Source organism: Rhinoderma darwinii, chromosome 10, assembly GCF_050947455.1.
Source record: "Rhinoderma darwinii isolate aRhiDar2 chromosome 10, aRhiDar2.hap1, whole genome shotgun sequence".
Classification (NCBI taxonomy): Eukaryota; Metazoa; Chordata; class Amphibia; order Anura; family Rhinodermatidae; genus Rhinoderma; species Rhinoderma darwinii.
This window is the reverse complement of record NC_134696.1, coordinates 106,406,491-106,428,979: the sequence shown is the minus strand read 5'-3', so window position 1 is coordinate 106,428,979 and position 22,489 is coordinate 106,406,491. Positions and strand designations below refer to the sequence as shown.

The 22,489-nt window shown below is 54.0% G+C and overlaps 1 protein-coding gene across 1 annotated transcript in view; it reads left to right on the top strand.

Moving 5' to 3' along the window:
- Window positions 1-5,484: 5,484 nt before the first annotated feature.
- HSPG2 (heparan sulfate proteoglycan 2) overlaps window positions 5,485-22,489 on the top strand; it is a 198,494-nt gene continuing 181,489 nt past the window's right edge. The window contains exon 1 of the mRNA XM_075840580.1: window positions 5,485-5,692. Within this exon, the coding sequence (XP_075696695.1) occupies window positions 5,630-5,692 (63 nt within the window). The 5' untranslated portion in view covers window positions 5,485-5,629. The remainder of the gene's footprint in view (window positions 5,693-22,489) is intronic.

Sequence of the window (22,489 nt, the reverse complement as noted above, 5' to 3'; positions counted from 1 at the left end):
GAGCTCTAATTACACAACGTACAAAGACCGAGGCGCAGAGACCGTAATAACAGCCATGCACGCTCCTCGCTTCACTATGCCCGGGATTAGTCAGGAGCCGGCTAGAGTGACTAGTTAGTAGGCTGATCCCTGTCCCTCCTACTCTATACTGACATTCCCAGCCGGGATTATTCAGGATCTGGTTAGTGGACTAGTTAGTAGGCTGCTCCCCTTCCCTCCCCCTCCTTTGTCCTGACATTCCTGGCCGGGATTAATCAGGAGCTGGTGAGAGAACTAGTTAGTAGGCCGCTCCCTCCTCCTCCTCTTTCCTGACATTACTGGCCGGGATTAGTTAGGAGCTGGTTAGAGGACTAGTAAGTAGGCTGCTCCCTCCTCCTCCTCTGTCCTGACATTACTGGCCGGGATTAGTCCAGATCTGGTTAGTGGACTAGTTAGTAGGCTGCTCCTGTCCCTCCTCCTCCTCTGTCCTGACATTAATGGCCGGGATTACTCAGGAGCTGGTTAGAGGACTAGTTAGTAGGCTGCTCCCTCCTCCTCTGTCCTAACATTACAGGCAGGATTAGTCAGGAGCTGGTTAGAGGACTAGTTAGTAGGCTGCTCCCTCCTCCTCTGTCCTGACATTACTGGCCGGGATTAGTCCAGATCTGGTTAGTGGACTAGTTAGTAGGCTGCTCCCGTCCCTCCTTCTCTGTCCTGACATTAATGGCCGGGATTACTCAGGAGCTGTTTAGAGGACTAGTTAGTAGGCTGCTCCCTCCTCCTCTGTCCTAACATTACAGGCAGGATTAGTCAGGAGCTAGTTAGAGGACTAGTTAGTAGGCCTATCCCCTACTCCTCCGTCTGTCCAGACATTACTGGCCGGTATTACTCAGGAGCTGGTTAGAGGACTAGTTAGTAGGCTGCTCCCTCCTCCTCTGTCCTAAAATTACTGGTGGGATTTGTCAGGAGCTGGTTAGAGGACTAGTTAGTAGGCTGATCCCTCTGTCCTGACATTACTGGCCGGGATTAGTCAGGAGCTGGTGAGAGGACTAGTTAGTAGGCTGCTACCTTATCCTCTGTCCTAACAGTCCTGGCCGGGATTAGTTAGGACCTGGTTAGAGGACTAGTTAGTAGGCTGCTCCCTCCTCCTCTGTCCTGACATTACTGGCCGGGATTAGTCCAGATCTGGTTAGTGGACTAGTTAGTAGGCTGCTCCCGTCCCTCCTCCTCTGTCCTGACATTAATGGCCGGGATTACTCAGGAGTAGTTAGAGGACTAGTTAGTAGGTTGCTCCCTCTGTCCTGACATTAATGGCTGGGATTAGTCAGTAGCTGGTTAGAGGACTAGTTAGTAGGCTGATCCCTGTCCCTCCTACTCTATACTGACATTCCCAGATGGGATTATTCAGGAGCTGGTTAGTGGACTAGTTAGTAGGCTGCTCTCCTTCCCTCCCCCTCCTTTGTCCTGACATTCCTGGCCGGGATTAATCTGGAGCTGGTGAGAGGACTAGTTAGTAGGCTGCTCCCTCCTCCTCTGTCTTAACATTACTGGCCGGGATTAGTCAGGAGCTGGTTAGAGGACTAGTTAGTAGGCTGATCCCTCTGTCCTGACATTACTGGCCGGGATTAGTCAGGAGCTGGTGAGAGGACTAGTTAGTAGGCTGCTCCCTCCTCCGTCTGTCCTGACATTACTGGCGGGATTAGTCAGGAGTTGGTTAGAGGACTAGTTAGTAGGCTGCTCCCTCCTCCTCTTCTGTCCTGACATTACTGGCCAGAATTAGTCAGGAGCTGCTTAGAGGACTAGTTAGTAGGCTGCTACCTCCTCCTCCTCTGTCCTGACAGTTCTGGCCGGGATTAGTCCAGATCTGGTTAGTGGACTAGTTAGTAGGCTGCTCCCTCCTCCTCTGTCCTGACATTACTAACCAGGATTACTCAGGAGCTGGTTAGTGGACTAATTAGTAGGCTGCTCCCTCCTCCTCTGTCCTGACCGGGATTAGTTAGGAGCTGGTTAGAGGACTAGTTAGTAGGCTGCTCCCTCCTCCTCCTCTTTCCTGACATTACTGGCCGGGATTACTCAGGAGCTGATTAGAGGACTAGTAAGTAGGCTGCTCCCTCCTCCTCCTCTGTCCTGACATTACTGGCTGGGATTACTCAGGAGCTGGTTAGAGGACTAGTTAGTAGGCTGCTCCCTCATCCTCCTCCTCCTCTGTCCTGACATTACTGGCGTGATTACTCAGGAGCTGGTTAAAGGACTAGTTAGTAGGCTGCTCCCTCCTCCTCTGTCCTGACATTACTGGCCGGGATTAGTCCAGATCTGGTTAGTGGACTAGTTAGTAGGCTGCTCCCGTCCCTCCTCCTCTGTCCTGACATTAATGGCCGGGATTACTCAGGAGCTGGTTAGAGGACTAGTTAGTAGGCCGCTCCCTCCTCCTCTTTTGTCCTGACATTACTGGCCGTGATTAGTTAGGACCTGGTTAGAGGACTAGTTAGTAGGCTGCTCCCCTACTTCTCCGTCTGTCCAGACATTACTGTCCGGTATTACTCAGGAGCTAGTTAGAGGACTAGTTAGTAGGCTGCTCCCCACCTCCTCCGTCTGTCCAGATATTACTGGCCGGTATTACTCAGGAGCTAGTTAGAGGACTAGTTAGTAGGCTGCTCCCCTACTCCTCCGTCTGTCCTGACATTACTGGTGGGATTAGTCAGGAGCTGGTTAGAGGACTAGTTAGTAGGCTGCTCCTTCCTCCTCTGTCCTAAAATTACTGGTGGGATTAGTCAGGAGCTGGTTAGAGGACTAGTTAGTAGGCTGATCCCTCTGTCCTGACATTACTGGCCGGGATTAGTCCAGATCTGGTTAGTGGACTAGTTAGTAGGCTGCTCCCGTCCCTCCTCCTCTGTCCTGACATTAATGGCCGGGATTACTCAGGAGCTGGTTAGAGGACTAGTTAGTAGGCTGCTCCCTCTTCCTCTGTCCTGACATTACTGGCCGGGATTAGTCCAGATCTGGTTAGTGGACTAGTTAGTAGGCTGCTCCCGTCCTTCCTTCTCTGTCCTGACATTAATGGCCGGGATTACTAAGGAGCTGGTTAGAGGACTAGTTAGTAGGCTTCTTCTTCCTCCTCCGTCTGTCCTGACATTACTGGCCGGGATTACTCAGGAGCTGGTTAGAGGACTAGTTAGTAGGCTGCTCCCTCCTCCTCTGTCCTAACATTACTGGCGGGATTAGTCAGGAGCTGGTTAGAGGACTAGTTAGTAGGCTGCTCCCTCCTCTTCTTTTGTCCTGACATTACTGGCCGTGATTAGTTAGGACCTGGTTAGAGGACTAGTTAGTAGGCTGCTCCCTCCTCCTCTGTCCTGACATTACTGGCCGAGATTAGTCAGGAGTAGTTAGAGGACTAGTTAGTAGGCTGCTCCCCTACTCCTCCGTCTGTCCTGACATTACTTGCGGGATTAGTCAGGAGCTGGTTAGAGGACTAGTTAGTAGGCTGCTCCTTCCTCCTCTGTCCTAAAATTACTGGCGGGATTAGTCAGGAGCTGGTTAGAGAACTAGTTAGTAGGCTGATCCCTCTGTCCTGATATTACTGGCCGGGGTTAGTCAGGAGCTGGTGAGAGGACTAGTTAGTAGGCTGCTCCTTCCTCCTCTGTCCTGACATTACTGGCGGGATTAGTCAGGAGCTAGTTAGAGGACTAGTTAGTAGGCTGTTCCCTCCTCCTCTGTCCTGACATTACTGGCGGGATTAGTCAGGAGCTGGTTAAAGGACTAGTTAGTAGGCTGCTCCCTCCTCCTCTTTCCTGACATTACTGGCCGAGGGATAGTCATGAGCTAGTTAGAGGACTAGTTAGTAGGCTGCTGCCATCTCTCCTCCTCTGTCCTGACAGTCCTGGCCAGGATTAGTTAGGACCTGGTTAGAGGACTAGTTAGTAGGCTGCTCCCTCCTCCTCTGTCCTGACAGTCCTGGCCGGGATTAGTTAGGAGCTGGTTAGAGGACTAGTTAGTAGGCTGCTCCCTCCTCCTCTGTCCTGACAGTCCTGGCCGGGATTAGTTAGGAGCTGGTTAGAGGACTAGTTAGTAGGCTGCTCCCGTCCCTCCTCCTCTGTCCTGACATTAATGGCCGGGATTACTCAGGAGCTGGTTAGAGGACTAGTTAGTAGGCTGCTCCCTCCTCCTCTGTCCTGACAGTCCTGGCCGGGATTAGTTAGGAGCTGGTTAGAGGACTAGTTAGTAGGCTGCTCCCGTCCCTCCTCCTCTGTCCTGACATTACTGGCCAGGATTAGTCAGGAGCTGGTTAGAGGACTAGTTAGTAGGCTGCTCCCTCCTCCTCTGTCCTGACAGTCCTGGCCGGGATTAGTTAGGAGCTGGTTAGAGGACTAGTTAGTAGGCTGCTCCCGTCCCTCCTCCTCTGTCCTGACATTAATGGCCGGGATTACTCAGGAGCTGGTTAGAGGACTAGTTAGAAGGCTGCTCCCTTCTCCTCTGTCTTGACATTACTTGCCGGGATTAGTCCAGATCTGGTTAGTGGACTAGTTAGTAGGCTGCTCCCGTCCCTCCTCCTCTGTCCTGACATCAATGGCCGGTATTACTAAGGAGCTGGTTAGAGGACTAGTTAGTAGGCTACTCCTCTGTCCTGACATTACTGGCTGGGATTAGTCCAGATCTGGTTAGTGGACTAGTTAGTAGGCTGCTCCGGTCCCTACTCCTCTGTCCTGACATTAATGGCCGGTATTACTCAGGAGCTAGTTAGAGGACTAGTTAGTAGGCTGCTCCCGTCCCTCCTCCTCTGTCCAGACATTACTGGCCGGGATTAGTCAGGAGCTAGTTAGACGACTAGTTAGTAGGCTTCTACCTCCTCCTCCTCCTCCTCTGTCCTGACAGTCCTGGCCAGGATTACTCAGGATCTGGTGAGAGGAATAGTTAGTAGGCTGCTCCCTATCCCTCCGCCTCCTCTGTCCTGACATTCCTGGCCTGGATTAGTCAGGAGCTGGTTAGAGGACTAGTTAGTAGGCTGCTCCCTGTCCCTCCGCCGTCCTGACATTCCTGGCCTGGATTAGTCAGGAGCTGGTTAGTGGACTAGTTAGTAGCCTGCTCCCTGTCCCTCCGCCTCCTCTGTACTGACAGTCCTGGCCGGGATTACTCAGGAGCTCTTTAGAGGAATAGTTAGTAGGCTGCTCCCTGTCCCTCCGCCTCCTCTGTCCTGACATTCCTGGCCGGGATTATTCAGGAGCTGGTTAGAGGACTAGTTAGTAGGCTTCTCCCTGTCCCTCCGCCTCCTCTGTCCTTACAGTCCCGGCCGGGATTACTCAGGATCTGGTTAGAGAACTAGTTAGTAGGCTGCTCCCTGTCCCTCTGCCGTCCTGACATTCCTGGCCTGGATTAGTTAGGAGCTGGTTAGTGGACTAGTTAGTAGGCTGCTCCCTGTCCCTCCGCCTCCTCTGTCCTGACAGTCCTGGCCGGGATTACTCAGGAGCTGGTTAGAGGAATAGTTAGTAGGCTGCTCCCTCCTCCTCCTCCTCCTCCTCCTCTGTCCTGACATTCCTGGCCGGGATTAGTCAGTCAGTGTGCGGGGAGCAGGGAGGAAGTGACACCGCTCTCTCTCTCTCTCTTGTTCCTGGATGTGAGGGGATTTCTCGGGCTGTGGATATAGCAGGAGCCCGGGATGGGACGCTGTGTTGTGTGGAGCTCTGGACGGCGGCTGTTGGCGCTACTTCTACTCATACAGGTGAGTGACCAGAGGTGGGAAAGGGTTTTGTGCGGGTGTCAGTGGTGAGGAGGCAGCGCCGAGCGTTACCTCACGAGTGTGAACCCTCACCGAACCATAGAGCCACGGATCCTGTCAACTCTTACCCCCCTGTACCTGGTTACTATCCTCCGGTCAGTGTGGGGGGGTGTGTAGATTATATTCTGTACCTGGTTACTATCCTCCGGTCAGTGTGGAGGGGCGTGTAGATTATATTCAGTACCTGGTTACTATCCTCCGGTCAGTGTGGAGGGGGGTGTAGATTATATTCTGTACCTGGTTATTATCCTCCGGTCAGTGTGGGGGGGTGTGTAGATTATATTCAGTACCTGGTTACTATCCTCCGGTCAGTGTGGAGGGGTGTGTAGATTATATTCTGTACCTGGTTACTATCCTCCGGTCAGTGTGGGGGGGGGTGTAGATTATATTCTGTACCTGGTTACTATCCTCCGGTCAGTGTGTGGGGGGTGTAGATTATATTCTGTACCTGGTTACTATCCTCCGGTCAGTGTGGGGGGGTGTGTAGATTATATTCTGTACCTGGTTATTATCTTCCGGTCAGTGTGGAGGGGGGTGTAGATTATATTCTGTACCTGGTTACTATCCTCCGGTCAGTGTGGAGGGGGGTGTAGATTATATTCTGTACCTGGTTACTATCCTCCGGTCACTGTGGGGGGGTGTGTAGATTATATTCTGTACCTGGTTACTATACTCCGGTCAGTGTGGGGCGGTGTGTAGATTATATTCTGTACCTGGTTACTATCCTCCGGTCAGTGTGGGGCGGTGTGTAGATTATATTCTGTACCTGGTTACTATCCTCCGGTCAGTGTGGGGGGGTGTGTAGATTATATTCTGTACCTGGTTACTATCCTCCGGTCAGTGTGGAGGGGGTGTAGATTATATTCTGTACCTGGTTACTATCTTCCGGTCAGTGTGGAGGGGGGTGTAGATTATATTCTGTACCTGGTTACTATCCTCCGGTCAGTGTGGGGGGGTGTGTAGATTATATTCTGTACCCGGTTACTATCCTCCGGTCAGTGTGGAGGGGTGTGTAGATTATATTCTGTACCTGGTTACTATCCTCCGGTCAGTGTGGGGGGGTGTGTAGATTATATTCTGTACCTGGTTACTATCCTCCGGTCAGTGTGGGGGGGGTGTGTAGATTATATTCTGTACCTGGTTACTATCCTCCGGTCAGTGTAGAGGTGTGTGTAGATTATATTCTGTACCTGGTTACTATCCTCCGGTCAGTGTGGGGGGGTGTGTAGATTATATTCTGTACCTGGTTACTATCCTCCGGTCAGTGTGGGGGGGGTGTGTAGATTATATTCTGTACCTGGTTACTATCCTCCGGTCAGTGTGGGGGGGGTGTAGATTATATTCTGTACCTGGTTACTATCCTCCGGTCAGTGTGGAGGGGTGTAGATTATATTCTGTACCTGGTTACTATCCTCCGGTCAGTGTGGGGGGAGTGTAGATTATATTCTGTACCTGGTTACTATCCTCCGGTCAGTGTGGGGGGGTGTGTAGATTATATTCTGTACCTGGTTACTATCCTCCGGTCAGTGTGGAGGGGGGGGGGGGGGCGTGTAGATTATATTCTGTACCTGGTTACTATCCTCCGGTCAGTGTGGAGGGGTGTGTAGATTATATTCTGTACCTGGTTACTATCCTCCGGTCAGTGTGGGGGGGGGGGGGCGTGTAGATTATATTCTGTACCAGGTTACTATCCTCCGGTCAGTGTGGGGGGGGGGGGCGTGTAGATTATATTCTGTACCTGGTTACTATCCTCCGGTCAGTGTGGGGGGGGGGGTGTAGATTATATTCTGTACCTGGTTACTATCCTCCGGTCAGTGTGGGGGGGGGGGCGTGTAGATTATATTCTGTACCTGGTTACTATCCTCCGGTCAGTGTGGGGGGGTGTGTAGATTATATTCTGTACCCGGTTACTATCCTCCGGTCAGTGTGGGGGGGTGTGTAGATTATATTCTGTACCTGGTTACTATCCTCCGGTCAGTGTGGAGGGGTGTGTAGATTATATTCTGTACCTGGTTACTATCCTCCGGTCAGTGTGGAGGGGTGTGTAGATTATATTCTGTACCTGGTTACTATCCTCCGGTCAGTGTGGAGGGGGGGGGGGCGTGTAGATTATATTCTGTACCTGGTTACTATCCTCCGGTCACTGTGGAGGGGTGTGTAGATTATATTCTGTACCTGGTTACTATCCTCCGGTCAGTGTGGGGGGAGTGTAGATTATATTCTGTACCAGGTTACTATCCTCCGGTCAGTGTGGGGGGGTGTGTAGATTATATTCTGTACCTGGTTACTATCCTCCGGTCAGTGTGGGGGGGGGTGTAGATTATATTCTGTACCAGGTTACTATCCTCCGGTCAGTGTGGAGGGGGGGGGTGTAGCTTATATTCTGTACCTGGTTACTATCCTCCAGTCAGTGTGGGGAGGGGTGTGTAGATTATATTCTGTACCTGGTTACTATCCTCCGGTCAGTGTGGGGAGGGGTGTAGATTATATTCTGTACCTGGTTACTATCCTCCGGTCAGTGTGGAGGGGTGTAGATTATATCCTGTACCCGGTTACTATCCTCCGGTCAGTGTGGAGGGGTGTGTAGATTATATTCTGTACCTGGTTACTATCCTCCGGTCAGTGTGGAGGGGGTGTAGATTATATTCTGTACCAGGTTACTATCCTCCGGTCAGTGTGGGGGGGTGTGTAGATTATATTCTGTACCTGGTTACTATCCTCCGGTCAGTGTGGAGGGGGGGGGTGTAGATTATATTCTGTACCTGGTTACTATCCTCCGGTCAGTGTGGAGGGGTGTGTAGATTATATTCTGTACCTGGTTACTATCCTCCGGTCAGTGTGGAGGGGTGTAGATTATATCCTGTACCCGGTTACTATCCTCCGGTCAGTGTGGAGGGGTGTGTAGATTATATTCTGTACCTGGTTACTATCCTCCGGTCAGTGTGGAGGGGGGGGGGGCGTGTAGATTATATTCTGTACCTGGTTACTATCCTCCGGTCAGTGTGGAGGGGTGTGTAGATTATATTCTGTACCTGGTTACTATCCTCCGGTCAGTGTGGAGGGGTGTGTAGATTATATTCTGTACCTGGTTACTATCCTCCGGTCAGTGTGGAGGGGGGGGGGGGCGTGTAGATTATATTCTGTACCTGGTTACTATCCTCCGGTCACTGTGGAGGGGTGTGTAGATTATATTCTGTACCTGGTTACTATCCTCCGGTCAGTGTGGAGGGGTGTGTAGATTATATTCTGTACCTGGTTACTATCCTCCGGTCAGTGTGGGGGGAGTGTAGATTATATTCTGTACCAGGTTACTATCCTCCGGTCACTGTGGAGGGGTGTGTAGATTATATTCTGTACCTGGTTACTATCCTCCGGTCAGTGTGGGGGGGGGTGTAGATTATATTCTGTACCAGGTTACTATCCTCCGGTCAGTGTGGAGGGGGGGGGGTGTAGATTATATTCTGTACCTGGTTACTATCCTCCAGTCAGTGTGGGGAGGGGTGTGTAGATTATATTCTGTACCTGGTTACTATCCTCCGGTCAGTGTGGGGAGGGGTGTAGATTATATTCTGTACCTGGTTACTATCCTCCGGTCAGTGTGGAGGGGTGTGTAGATTATATTCTGTACCTGGTTACTATCCTCCGGTCAGTGTGGGGGGGGGTGTAGATTATATTCTGTACCAGGTTACTATCCTCCGGTCAGTGTGGAGGGGGGGGGGTGTAGATTATATTCTGTACCTGGTTACTATCCTCCAGTCAGTGTGGGGAGGGGTGTGTAGATTATATTCTGTACCTGGTTACTATCCTCCGGTCAGTGTGGGGAGGGGTGTAGATTATATTCTGTACCTGGTTACTATCCTCCGGTCAGTGTGGAGGGGTGTAGATTATATCCTGTACCCGGTTACTATCCTCCGGGCAGTGTGGAGGGGTGTGTAGATTATATTCTGTACCTGGTTACTATCCTCCGGTCAGTGTGGAGGGGGGGGGGGTGTAGATTATATTCTGTACCTGGTTACTATCCTCCGGTCAGTGTGGGGGGTGTGTAGATTATATTCTGTACCTGGTTACTATCCTCCGGTCAGTGTGGAGGGGGGGGGTGTAGATTATATTCTGTACCTGGTTACTATCCTCCGGTCAGTGTGGAGGGGGGTGTAGATTATATTCTGTACCTGGTTATTATCCTCCGGTCAGTGTGGAGGGGGGTGTAGATTATATTCTGTACCTGGTTATTATCCTCCGGTCAGTGTGGAGGGGAGTGTAGATTATATTCTGTACCTGGTTACTATCCTCCGGTCAGTGTGGGGGGTGTGTAGATTATATTCTGTACCTGGTTACTATCCTCCGGTCAGTGTGGAGGGGGGGGGTGTAGATTATATTCTGTACCTGGTTACTATCCTCCGGTCAGTGTGGAGGGGGGTGTAGATTATATTCTGTACCTGGTTACTATCCTCCGGTCAGTGTGGGGGGTGTGTAGATTATATTCTGTACCTGGTTACTATCCTCCGGTCAGTGTGGAGGGGGGGGGTGTAGATTATATTCTGTACCTGGTTACTATCCTCCGGTCAGTGTGGAGGGGGGTGTAGATTATATTCTGTACCTGGTTACTATCCTCCGGTCACTGTGGGGGGGTGTGTAGATTATATTCTGTACCTGGTTACTATCCTCCGGTCAGTGTGGAGGGGCGTGTAGATTATATTCTATACCTGGTTACTATCCTCCGGTCAGTGTGGAGGGGGGGGGTGTAGATTATATCCTGTACCTGGTTACTATCCTCCGGTCAGTGTGGAGGGGGGGGGTGTAGATTATATTCTGTACCTGGTTACTATCCTCCGGTCAGTGTGGAGGGGGGTGTAGATTATATTCTGTACCTGGTTATTATCCTCCGGTCAGTGTGGAGGGGGGTGTAGATTATATTCTGTACCTGGTTACTATCCTCCGGTCAGTGTGGAGGGGTGTGTAGATTATATTCTGTACCTGGTTATTATCCTCCGGTCAGTGTGGAGGGGGGGGGGGTGTAGATTATATTCTGTACCTGGTTACTATCCTCCGGTCAGTGTGGGGGGGGGGGTGTGTAGATTATATTCTGTACCTGGTTACTATCCTCCGGTCAGTGTGGGGGGGGGGGTGTAGATTATATTCTGTACCTGGTTACTATCCTCCGGTCAGTGTGGGGGGTGTGTAGATTATATTCTGTACCTGGTTACTATCCTCCGGTCAGTGTGGAGGGGGGTGTAGATTATATCCTGTACCTGGTTATTATCCTCCGGTCAGTGTGGGGGGAGTGTAGATTATATTCTGTACCTGGTTACTATCCTCCGGTCAGTGTGGGGCGGTGTGTAGATTATATTCTGTACCTGGTTACTATCCTCCGGTCAGTGTGGAGGGGGGTGTAGATTATATTCTGTACCTGGTTACTATCCTCCGGTCAGTGTGGAGGGGGTGTAGATTATATTCTGTACCTGGTTACTATCCTCCGGTCAGTGTGGAGGGGGTGTAGATTATATTCTGTACCTGGTTACTATCCTCCGGTCAGTGTGGAGGGGTGTGTAGATTATATTCTGTACATGGTTATTATCTTCCGGTCAGTGTGGAGGGGGTGTAGATTATATTCTGTACCTGGTTACTATCCTCCGGTCAGTGTGGGGGGGTGTGTAGATTATATTCTGTACCTGGTTACTATCCTCCGGTCAGTGTGGAGGGGCGTGTAGATTATATTCTGTACCTGGTTACTATCCTCCGGTCAGTGTGGGGGGGTGTGTAGATTATATTCTGTACCTGGTTACTATCCTCCGGTCAGTGTGGAGGGGGGGGTGTAGATTATATTCTGTACCTGGTTACTATCCTCCGGTCAGTGTGGAGGGGCGTGTAGATTATATTCTATACCTGGTTACTATCCTCCGGTCAGTGTGGAGGGGTGTGTAGATTATATTCTGTACCTGGTTACTATCCTCCGGTCAGTGTGGAGGGTGTGTAGATTATATTCAGTACCTGGTTACTATCCTCCGGTCAGTGGGGGGGGGGGGCGTGTAGATTATATTCTGTACCTGGTTACTATCCTCCAGTCAGTGTGGGGGGGGGGTGTAGATTATATCCTGTACCTGGTTACTATCCTCCGGTCAGTGTGGAGGGGTGTGTAGATTATATTCAGTACCTGGTTACTATCCTCCGGTCAGTGGGGGGGGGGGGCGTGTAGATTATATTCTGTACCTGGTTACTATCCTCCGGTCAGTGTGGAGGGGGGGGTGTAGATTATATTCTGTACCTGGTTACTATCCTCCGGTCAGTGTGGAGGGGGGGGTGTAGATTATATTCTGTACCTGGTTACTATCCTCCGGTCAGTGTGGGGGGTGTGTAGATTATATTCTGTACCTGGTTACTATCCTCCGGTCAGTGTGGAGGGGGGGGGTGTAGATTATATTCTGTACCTGGTTACTATCCTCCGGTCAGTGTGGAGGGGTGTGTAGATTATATTCTGTACCTGGTTACTATCCTCCGGTCAGTGTGGGGCGGTGTGTAGATTATATTCTGTACCTGGTTACTATCCTCCGGTCAGTGTGGAGGGGGGGGTGTAGATTATATTCTGTACCCGGTTACTCTCCTCCGGTCAGTGTGGAGGGGTGTGTAGATTATATTCTGTACCTGGTTACTATCCTCCGGTCAGTGTGGGGGGGTGTGTAGATTATATTCTGTACCTGGTTACTATCCTCCGGTCAGTGTGGAGGGGTGTGTAGATTATATTCTGTACCTGGTTACTATCCTCCGGTCAGTGTGGAGGGGGGGGTGTAGATTATATTCTGTACCTGGTTACTATCCTCCGGTCAGTGTGGAGGGGTGTGTAGATTATATTCTGTACCTGGTTACTATCCTCCGGTCAGTGTGGAGGGGGGTGTAGATTATATTCTGTACCTGGTTACTATCCTCCGGTCAGTGTGGGGGGGGTGTAGATTATATTCTGTACCTGGTTACTATCCTCCGGTCAGTGTGGAGGGGGGGGTGTAGATTATATTCTGTACCTGGTTACTATCCTCCGGTCAGTGTGGGCGGTGTGTAGATTATATTCTGTACCTGGTTACTATCCTCCGGTCAGTGTGGAGGGGGGGGTGTAGATTATATTCTGTACCTGGTTACTATCCTCCGGTCAGTGTGGAGGGGGGTGTAGATTATATTCTGTACCTGGTTACTATCCTCCGGTCAGTGTGGGGCGGTGTGTAGATTATATTCTGTACCTGGTTACTATCCTCCGGTCAGTGTGGGGGGTGTGTAGATTATATTCTGTACCTGGTTACTATCCTCCGGTCAGTGTGGAGGGGGGTGTAGATTATATTCTGTACCCGGTTACTATCCTCCGGTCAGTGTGGAGGGGTGTGTAGATTATATTCTGTACCTGGTTACTATCCTCCGGTCAGTGTGGGGCGGTGTGTAGATTATATTCTGTACCTGGTTACTATCCTCCGGTCAGTGTGGGGAGGGGTGTAGATTATATTCTGTACCTGGTTACTATCCTCCGGTCACTGTGGGGGGGGGGGTGTAGATTATATTCTGTACCTGGTTACTATCCTCCGGTCAGTGTGGGGGGGGGGGTGTAGATTATATCCTGTACCTGGTTACTATCCTCCGGTCAGTGTGGAGGGGTGTGTAGATTATATTCTGTACCTGGTTACTATCCTCCGGTCAGTGTGGGGGGTGTGTAGATTATATTCTGTACCTGGTTACTATCCTCCGGTCAGTGTGGGGAGGTGTGTAGATTATATTCTGTACCTGGTTACTATCCTCCGGTCAGTGTGGGCGGTGTGTAGATTATATTCTGTACCTGGTTACTATCCTCCGGTCAGTGTGGGGGGGGGTGTAGATTATATCCTGTACCTGGTTACTATCCTCCGGTCAGTGTGGAGGGGGGTGTAGATTATATTCTGTACCCGGTTACTATCCTCCGGTCAGTGTGGGGCGGTGTGTAGATTATATTCTGTACCCGGTTACTCTCCTCCGGTCAGTGTGGGGGGTGTGTAGATTATATTCTGTACCCGGTTACTCTCCTCCGGTCAGTGTGGAGGGGGGTGTAGATTATATTCTGTACCTGGTTACTATCCTCCGGTCAGTGTGGGGGGTGTGTAGATTATATTCTGTACCTGGTTACTATCCTCCGGTCAGTGTGGGGAGGTGTGTAGATTATATTCTGTACCTGGTTACTATCCTCCGGTCAGTGTGGAGGGGTGTGTAGATTATATTCTGTACCTGGTTACTATCCTCCGGTCAGTGTGGAGGGGTGTGTAGATTATATTCTGTACCTGGTTACTATCCTCCGGTCAGTGTGGGGGGGTGTGTAGATTATATTCAGTACCTGGTTACTATCCTCCGGTCAGTGTGGAGGGGTGTGTAGATTATATTCTGTACCTGGTTACTATCCTCCGGTCAGTGTGGAGGGGTGTGTAGATTATATTCTGTACCCGGTTACTATCCTCCGGTCAGTGTGGGGAGGTGTGTAGATTATATTCTGTACCCGGTTACTATCCTCCGGTCAGTGTGGGGGGGGTGTAGATTATATTCTGTACCTGGTTACTATCCTCCGGTCAGTGTGGGGGGTGTGTAGATTATATTCTGTACCTGGTTACTATCCTCCGGTCAGTGTGGAGGGGCGTGTAGATTATATTCTGTACCTGGTTACTATCCTCCGGTCAGTGTGGAGGGGCGTGTAGATTATATTCTGTACCTGGTTACTATCCTCCGGTCAGTGTGGAGGGGCGTGTAGATTATATTCTGTACCTGGTTACTATCCTCCGGTCAGTGTGGAGGGGTGTGTAGATTATATTCTGTACCTGGTTACTATCCTCCGGTCAGTGTGGAGGGGTGTGTAGATTATATTCTGTACCTGGTTACTATCCTCCGGTCAGTGTGGAGGGGTGTGTAGATTATATTCTGTACCTGGTTACTATCCTCCGGTCAGTGTGGAGGGGTGTGTAGATTATATTCTGTACCTGGTTACTATCCTCCGGTCAGTGTGGAGGGGTGTGTAGATTATATCCTGTACCTGGTTACTATCCTCCGGTCAGTGTGGAGGGGTGTGTAGATTATATTCTGTACCTGGTTACTATCCTCCGGTCAGTGTGGAGGGGGGGGTGTAGATTATATCCTGTACCTGGTTACTATCCTCCGGTCAGTGTGGGGGGTGTGTAGATTATATTCTGTACCAGGTTACTATCCTCCGGTCAGTGTGGAGGGGGGTGTGTAGATTATATTCTGTACCTGGTTACTATCCTCCGGTCAGTGTGGAGGGGCGTGTAGATTATATTCTGTACCTGGTTACTATCCTCCGGTCAGTGTGGAGGGGAGTGTAGATTATATTCTGTACCTGGTTACTATCCTCCGGTCAGTGTAGAGGGGGTGTGTAGATTATATTCTGTACCTGGTTACTATCCTCCGGTCAGTGTGGAGGGGTGTGTAGATTATATTCTGTACCTGGTTACTATCCTCCGGTCAGTGTGGAGGGGTGTGTAGATTATATTCTGTACCTGGTTACTATCCTCCGGTCAGTGTGGGGGGGTGTGTAGATTATATTCTGTACCTGGTTACTATCCTCCGGTCAGTGTGGGGGGGGTGTAGATTATATTCTGTACCTGGTTATTATCCTCCGGTCAGTGTGGAGGGGTGTGTAGATTATATTCTGTACCTGGTTACTATCCTCCGGTCAGTGTGGAGGGGTGTGTAGATTATATTCTGTACCTGGTTACTCTCCTCCGGTCAGTGTGGAGGGGTGTGTAGATTATATTCTGTACCTGGTTACTATCCTCCGGTCAGTGTGGAGGGGAGTGTAGATTATATTCTGTACCTGGTTATTATCCTCCGGTCAGTGTGGGGGGGTGTGTAGATTATATTCTGTACCTGGTTACTATCCTCCGGTCAGTGTGGGGGGGTGTGTAGATTATATTCTGTACCTGGTTACTATCCTCCGGTCAGTGTGGGGGGGTGTGTAGATTATATTCTGTACCTGGTTACTCTCCTCCGGTCAGTGTGGAGGGGTGTGTAGATTATATTCTGTACCTGGTTACTATCCTCCGGTCAGTGTGGAGGGGTGTGTAGATTATATTCTGTACCTGGTTACTATCCTCCGGTCAGTGTGGAGGGGGGGGGGTGTAGATTATATTCTGTACATGGTTACTATCCTCCGGTCAGTGTGGAGGGGAGTGTAGATTATATTCTGTACCTGGTTATTATCCTCCGGTCAGTGTGGGGGGGTGTGTAGATTATATTCTGTACCTGGTTACTATCCTCCGGTCAGTCTGGGGGGGTGTGTAGATTATATTCTGTACATGGTTACTATCCTCTGATCAGTGTGGAGGGGTGTGTAGATTATATTCCGTACATGGTTATTATCTTCCGGTCAGTGTGGAGGGGGTGTAGATTATATTCTGTACCTGGTTATTATCCTCCGGTCAGTGTGGGGGGGTGTGTAGATTATATTCTGTACCTGGTTACTATCCTCCGGTCAGTGTGGAGGGGTGTAGATTATATTCTGTACCTGGTTACTATCCTCCGGTCAGTGTGGGGGGGTGTGTAGATTATATTCTGTACCTGGTTACTATCCTCCGGTCAGTGTGTGGGGGGTGTGTAGATTATATTCTGTACCTGGTTACTTTCCTCCGGTCAGTGTGGGGGGGTGTGTAGATTATATTCTGTACCTGGTTACTTTCCTCCGGTCAGTGTGGGGGGGTGTGTAGATTATATTCTGTACCTGGTTACTATCCTCCGGTCAGTGTGGGGGGGTGTGTAGATTATATTCTGTACCTGGTTACTTTCCTCCGGTCAGTGTGGGGGGGTGTGTAGATTATATTCTGTACCTGGTTACTTTCCTCCGGTCAGTGTGGGGGGGTGTGTAGATTATATTCTGTACCTGGTTACTATCCTCCGGTCACTGTGGGGGGGTGTGTAGATTATATTCTGTACCTGGTTACTATCCTCCGGTCAGTGTGGGGGGGTGTGTAGATTATATTCTGTATCCGGTTACTATCCTCCGGTCAGTGTGGGGCGGTGTGTAGATTATATTCTGTACCCGGTTACTATCCTCCGGTCAGTGTGGGGGGGGGTGTAGATTATATTCTGTACCTGGTTACTATCCTCCGGTCAGTGTGGAGGGGTGTGTAGATTATATTCTGTACCTGGTTACTATACTCCGGTCAGTGTGGAGGGGGGGGGTGTAGATTATATTCTGTACCTGGTTACTATCCTCCGGTCAGTGTGGGGGGGGGTGTAGATTATATTCTGTACCCGGTTACTATCCTCCGGTCAGTGTGGGGGGTGTAGATTATATTCTGTACCTGGTTACTATCCTCCGGTCAGTGTGGGGGGGTGTGTAGATTATATTCTGTACCTGGTTACTATACTCCGGTCAGTGTGGAGGGGGGGGGGTGTAGATTATATTCTGTACCCGGTTACTATCCTCCGGTCAGTGTGGGGGGTGTAGATTATATTCTGTACCTGGTTACTATCCTCCGGTCAGTGTGGAGGGGTGTGTAGATTATATTCTGTACCTGGTTACTATCCTCCGGTCAGTGTGGGGGGGGGGCGTGTAGATTATATTCTGTACCTGGTTACTATCCTCCGGTCAGTGTGGAGGGGGGGGGTGTAGATTATATTCTGTACCTGGTTACTATCCTCCGGTCAGTGTGGGGGGGGTGTAGATTATATTCTGTACCCGGTTACTATCCTCCGGTCAGTGTGGGGGGTGTGTAGATTATATTCTGTACCTGGTTACTATCCTCCGGTCAGTGTGGGGGGTGTGTAGATTATATTCTGTACCCGGTTACTATCCTCCGGTCAGTGTGGGGCGGTGTGTAGATTATATTCTGTACCCGGTTACTATCCTCCGGTCAGTGTGGAGGGGGGGGGGTGTAGATTATATTCAGTACCTGGTTACTATCCTCCGGTCAGTGTGGGGGGGTGTGTAGATTATATTCTGTACCTGGTTACTATCCTCCGGTCAGTGTGGAGGGGAGTGTAGATTATATTCTGTACCTGGTTACTATCCTCCGGTCAGTGTGGGGGGGTGTGTAGATTATATTCTGTACCTGGTTACTATCCTCCGGTCAGTGTGGAGGGGTGTGTAGATTATATTCTGTACCTGGTTACTATCCTCCGGTCAGTGTGGGGGGGGGTGTAGATTATATTCTGTACCTGGTTACTATCCTCCGGTCAGTGTGGGGGGGTGTGTAGATTATATTCTGTACCTGGTTACTATACTCCGGTCAGTGTGGAGGGGTGTGTAGATTTTGATGGCTCTTGTGATGGACAGGACCTTTCGTGCGCTGGATTGCTGTGTATTATAAATAGTGGCGGTCTCCGGGGAGGTGTCTTATGCGGCAGGTTATTCACGGCTCTGGTGCCTTCTTGTCCTCCTCCGTCTCCTCCTTCCACAATTGGCAGCGTGGTGTGACATGCGGCAGCCGCTTCACTTACTACTTCACTTTGGGGATTGTTTACCCAGAACATAGAGATGAAGGAGTCTTGTAAGGTGGCTGGAAGTATTCTGATCCTGCCTATTGGTGCAGGGCATGCTGGGATGTGTAGTGCATGTCACCAGTCCTGAAGCTACGGCCTCCACAGGGAATACAGGTCCAGCATGATGCTGCTTCTCGCACCTCATTGCACTGGAGCGTGATAGGTGAGAATCGCTCTTGGCCGGTTGTGGACATTAGAGGATAGTCACGGATGATTATAATGAATCTCCGAGCTTGTGACAGACGTGGAAGGGGTTGGTCTATACTGAGCTTTACAGTAACGGGGCTACTCCCCGCCATCAGCCAAAAATATCAGAGACACGGGGGAAACACTTAGGTTCAACCAAATACATCAGATGGTGTGAGCAGCTTCACCTGGATTTGCTTCTTTTCTGGCCGTGTCCTGTGGGGACATCTCCAGCCTGGGTCTAGAGGGCCGTCTCCTCCGGCCTGGGTCTAGGGGGCCGTCTCCTCCGGCCTGGGTCTAGAGGGCCGTCTCCTCCGGCCTGGGTCTAGAGGGCCGTCTCCTCCGGCCTGGGTCTAGAGGGCCGTCTCCTCCGGCCTGGGTCTAGAGGGCCGTCTCCTCCGGCCTGGGTCTAGAGGGCCGTCTCCTCCGGCCTGGGTCTAGAGGGCCGTCTCCTCCGGCCTGGGTCTAGAGGGCCGTCTCCTCCGGCCTGGGTCTAGAGGGCCGTCTCCTCCGGCCTGGGTCTAGAGGGCCGTCTCCTCCGGCCTGGGTCTAGAGGGCCGTCTCCTCCGGCCTGGGTCTAGAGGGCCGTCTCCTCCGGCCTGGGTCTAGAGGGCCGTCTCCTCCGGCCTGGGTCTAGAGGGCCGTCTCCTCCGGCCTGGGTCTAGAGGGCCGTCTCCTCCGGCCTGGGTCTAGAGGGCCGTCTCCTCCGGCCTGGGTCTAGAGGGCCGTCTCCTCCGGCCTGGGTCTAGAGGGCCGTCTCCTCCGGCCTGGGTCTAGAGGGCCGTCTCCTCCGGCCTGGGTCTAGAGGGCCGTCTCCTCCGGCCTGGGTCTAGAGGGCCGTCTCCTCCGGCCTGGGTCTAGAGGGCCGTCTCCTCCGGCCTGGGTCTAGAGGGCCGTCTCCTCCGGCCTGGGTCTAGAGGGCCGTCTCCTCCGGCCTGGGTCTAGAGGGCCGTCTCCTCCGGCCTGGGTCTAGAGGGCCGTCTCCTCCGGCCTGGGTCTAGAGGGCCGTCTCCTCCGGCCTGGGTCTAGAGGGCCGTCTCCTCCGGCCTGGGTCTAGAGGGCCGTCTCCTCCGGCCTGGGTCTAGAGGGCCGTCTCCTCCGGCCTGGGTCTAGAGGGCCGTCTCCTCCGGCCTGGGTCTAGAGGGCCGTCTCCTCCGGCCTGGGTCTAGAGGGCCGTCTCCTCCGGCCTGGGTCTAGAGGGCCGTCTCCTCCGGCCTGGGTCTAGAGGGCCGTCTCCTCCGGCCTGGGTCTAGAGGGCCGTCTCCTCCGGCCTGGGTCTAGAGGGCCGTCTCCTCCGGCCTGGGTCTAGAGGGCCGTCTCCTCCGGCCTGGGTCTAGAGGGCCGTCTCCTCCGGCCTGGGTCTAGAGGGCCGTCTCCTCCGGCCTGGGTCTAGAGGGCCGTCTCCTCCGGCCTGGGTCTAGAGGGCCGTCTCCTCCGGCCTGGGTCTAGAGGGCCGTCTCCTCCGGCCTGGGTCTAGAGGGCCGTCTCCTCCGGCCTGGGTCTAGAGGGCCGTCTCCTCCGGCCTGGGTCTAGAGGGCCGTCTCCTCCGGCCTGGGTCTAGAGGGCCGTCTCCTCCGGCCTGGGTCTAGAGGGCCGTCTCCTCCGGCCTGGGTCTAGAGGGCCGTCTCCTCCGGCCTGGGTCTAGAGGGCCGTCTCCTCCGGCCTGGGTCTAGAGGGCCGTCTCCTCCGGCCTGGGTCTAGAGGGCCGTCTCCTCCGGCCTGGGTCTAGAGGGCCGTCTCCTCCGGCCTGGGTCTAGAGGGCCGTCTCCTCCGGCCTGGGTCTAGAGGGCCGTCTCCTCCGGCCTGGGTCTAGAGGGCCGTCTCCTCCGGCCTGGGTCTAGAGGGCCGTCTCCTCGGGCCTGGGTCTAGAGGGCCGTCTCCTCGGGCCTGGGTCTAGAGGGCCGTCTCCTCGGGCCTGGGTCTAGAGGGCCGTCTCCTCGGGCCTGGGTCTAGAGGGCCGTCTCCTCGGGCCTGGGTCTAGAGGGCCGTCTCCTCGGGCCTGGGTCTAGAGGGCCGTCTCCTCGGGCCTGGGTCTAGAGGGCCGTCTCCTCGGGCCTGGGTCTAGAGGGCCGTCTCCTCGGGCCTGGGTCTAGAGGGCCGTCTCCTCGGGCCTGGGTCTAGAGGGCCGTCTCCTCGGGCCTGGGTCTAGAGGGCCGTCTCCTCGGGCCTGGGTCTAGAGGGCCGTCTCCTCGGGCCTGGGTCTAGAGGGCCGTCTCCTCGGGCCTGGGTCTAGAGGGCCGTCTCCTCGGGCCTGGGTCTAGAGGGCCGTCTCCTCGGGCCTGGGTCTAGAGGGCCGTCTCCTCGGGCCTGGGTCTAGAGGGCCGTCTCCTCGGGCCTGGGTCTAGAGGGCCGTCTCCTCGGGCCTGGGTCTAGAGGGCCGTCTCCTCGGGCCTGGGTCTAGAGGGCCGTCTCCTCGGGCCTGGGTCTAGAGGGCCGTCTCCTCGGGCCTGGGTCTAGAGGGCCGTCTCCTCGGGCCTGGGTCTAGAGGGCCGTCTCCTCGGGCCTGGGTCTAGAGGGCCGTCTCCTCGGGCCTGGGTCTAGAGGGCCGTCTCCTCGGGCCTGGGTCTAGAGGGCCGTCTCCTCGGGCCTGGGTCTAGAGGGCCGTCTCCTCGGGCCTGGGTCTAGAGGGCCGTCTCCTCGGGCCTGGGTCTAGAGGGCCGTCTCCTCGGGCCTGGGTCTAGAGGGCCGTCTCCTCGGGCCTGGGTCTAGAGGGCCGTCTCCTCGGGCCTGGGTCTAGAGGGCCGTCTCCTCGGGCCTGGGTCTAGAGGGCCGTCTCCTCGGGCCTGGGTCTAGAGGGCCGTCTCCTCGGGCCTGGGTCTAGAGGGCCGTCTCCTCGGGCCTGGGTCTAGAGGGCCGTCTCCTCGGGCCTGGGTCTAGAGGGCCGTCTCCTCGGGCCTGGGTCTAGAGGGCCGTCTCCTCGGGCCTGGGTCTAGAGGGCCGTCTCCTCGGGCCTGGGTCTAGAGGGCCGTCTCCTCGGGCCTGGGTCTAGAGGGCCGTCTCCTCGGGCCTGGGTCTAGAGGGCCGTCTCCTCGGGCCTGGGTCTAGAGGGCCGTCTCCTCGGGCCTGGGTCTAGAGGGCCGTCTCCTCGGGCCTGGGTCTAGAGGGCCGTCTCCTCGGGCCTGGGTCTAGAGGGCCGTCTCCTCGGGCCTGGGTCTAGAGGGCCGTCTCCTCGGGCCTGGGTCTAGAGGGCCGTCTCCTCGGGCCTGGGTCTAGAGGGCCGTCTCCTCGGGCCTGGGTCTAGAGGGCCGTCTCCTCGGGCCTGGGTCTAGAGGGCCGTCTCCTCGGGCCTGGGTCTAGAGGGCCGTCTCCTCGGGCCTGGGTCTAGAGGGCCGTCTCCTCGGGCCTGGGTCTAGAGGGCCGTCTCCTCGGGCCTGGGTCTAGAGGGCCGTCTCCTCGGGCCTGGGTCTAGAGGGCCGTCTCCTCGGGCCTGGGTCTAGAGGGCCGTCTCCTCGGGCCTGGGTCTAGAGGGCCGTCTCCTCGGGCCTGGGTCTAGAGGGCCGTCTCCTCGGGCCTGGGTCTAGAGGGCCGTCTCCTCGGGCCTGGGTCTAGAGGGCCGTCTCCTCGGGCCTGGGTCTAGAGGGCCGTCTCCTCGGGCCTGGGTCTAGAGGGCCGTCTCCTCGGGCCTGGGTCTAGAGGGCCGTCTCCTCGGGCCTGGGTCTAGAGGGCCGTCTCCTCGGGCCTGGGTCTAGAGGGCCGTCTCCTCGGGCCTGGGTCTAGAGGGCCGTCTCCTCGGGCCTGGGTCTAGGGGGCCGTCTCCTCGGGCCTGGGTCTAGGGGGCCGTCTCCTCGGGCCTGGGTCTAGGGGGCCGTCTCCTCGGGCCTGGGTCTAGGGGGCCGTCTCCTCGGGCCTGGGTCTAGGGGGCCGTCTCCTCGGGCCTGGGTCTAGGGGGCCGTCTCCTCGGGCCTGGGTCTAGGGGGCCGTCTCCTCGGGCCTGGGTCTAGGGGGCCGTCTCCTCGGGCCTGGGTCTAGGGGGCCGTCTCCTCGGGCCTGGGTCTAGGGGGCCGTCTCCTCGGGCCTGGGTCTAGGGGGCCGTCTCCTCGGGCCTGGGTCTAGGGGGCCGTCTCC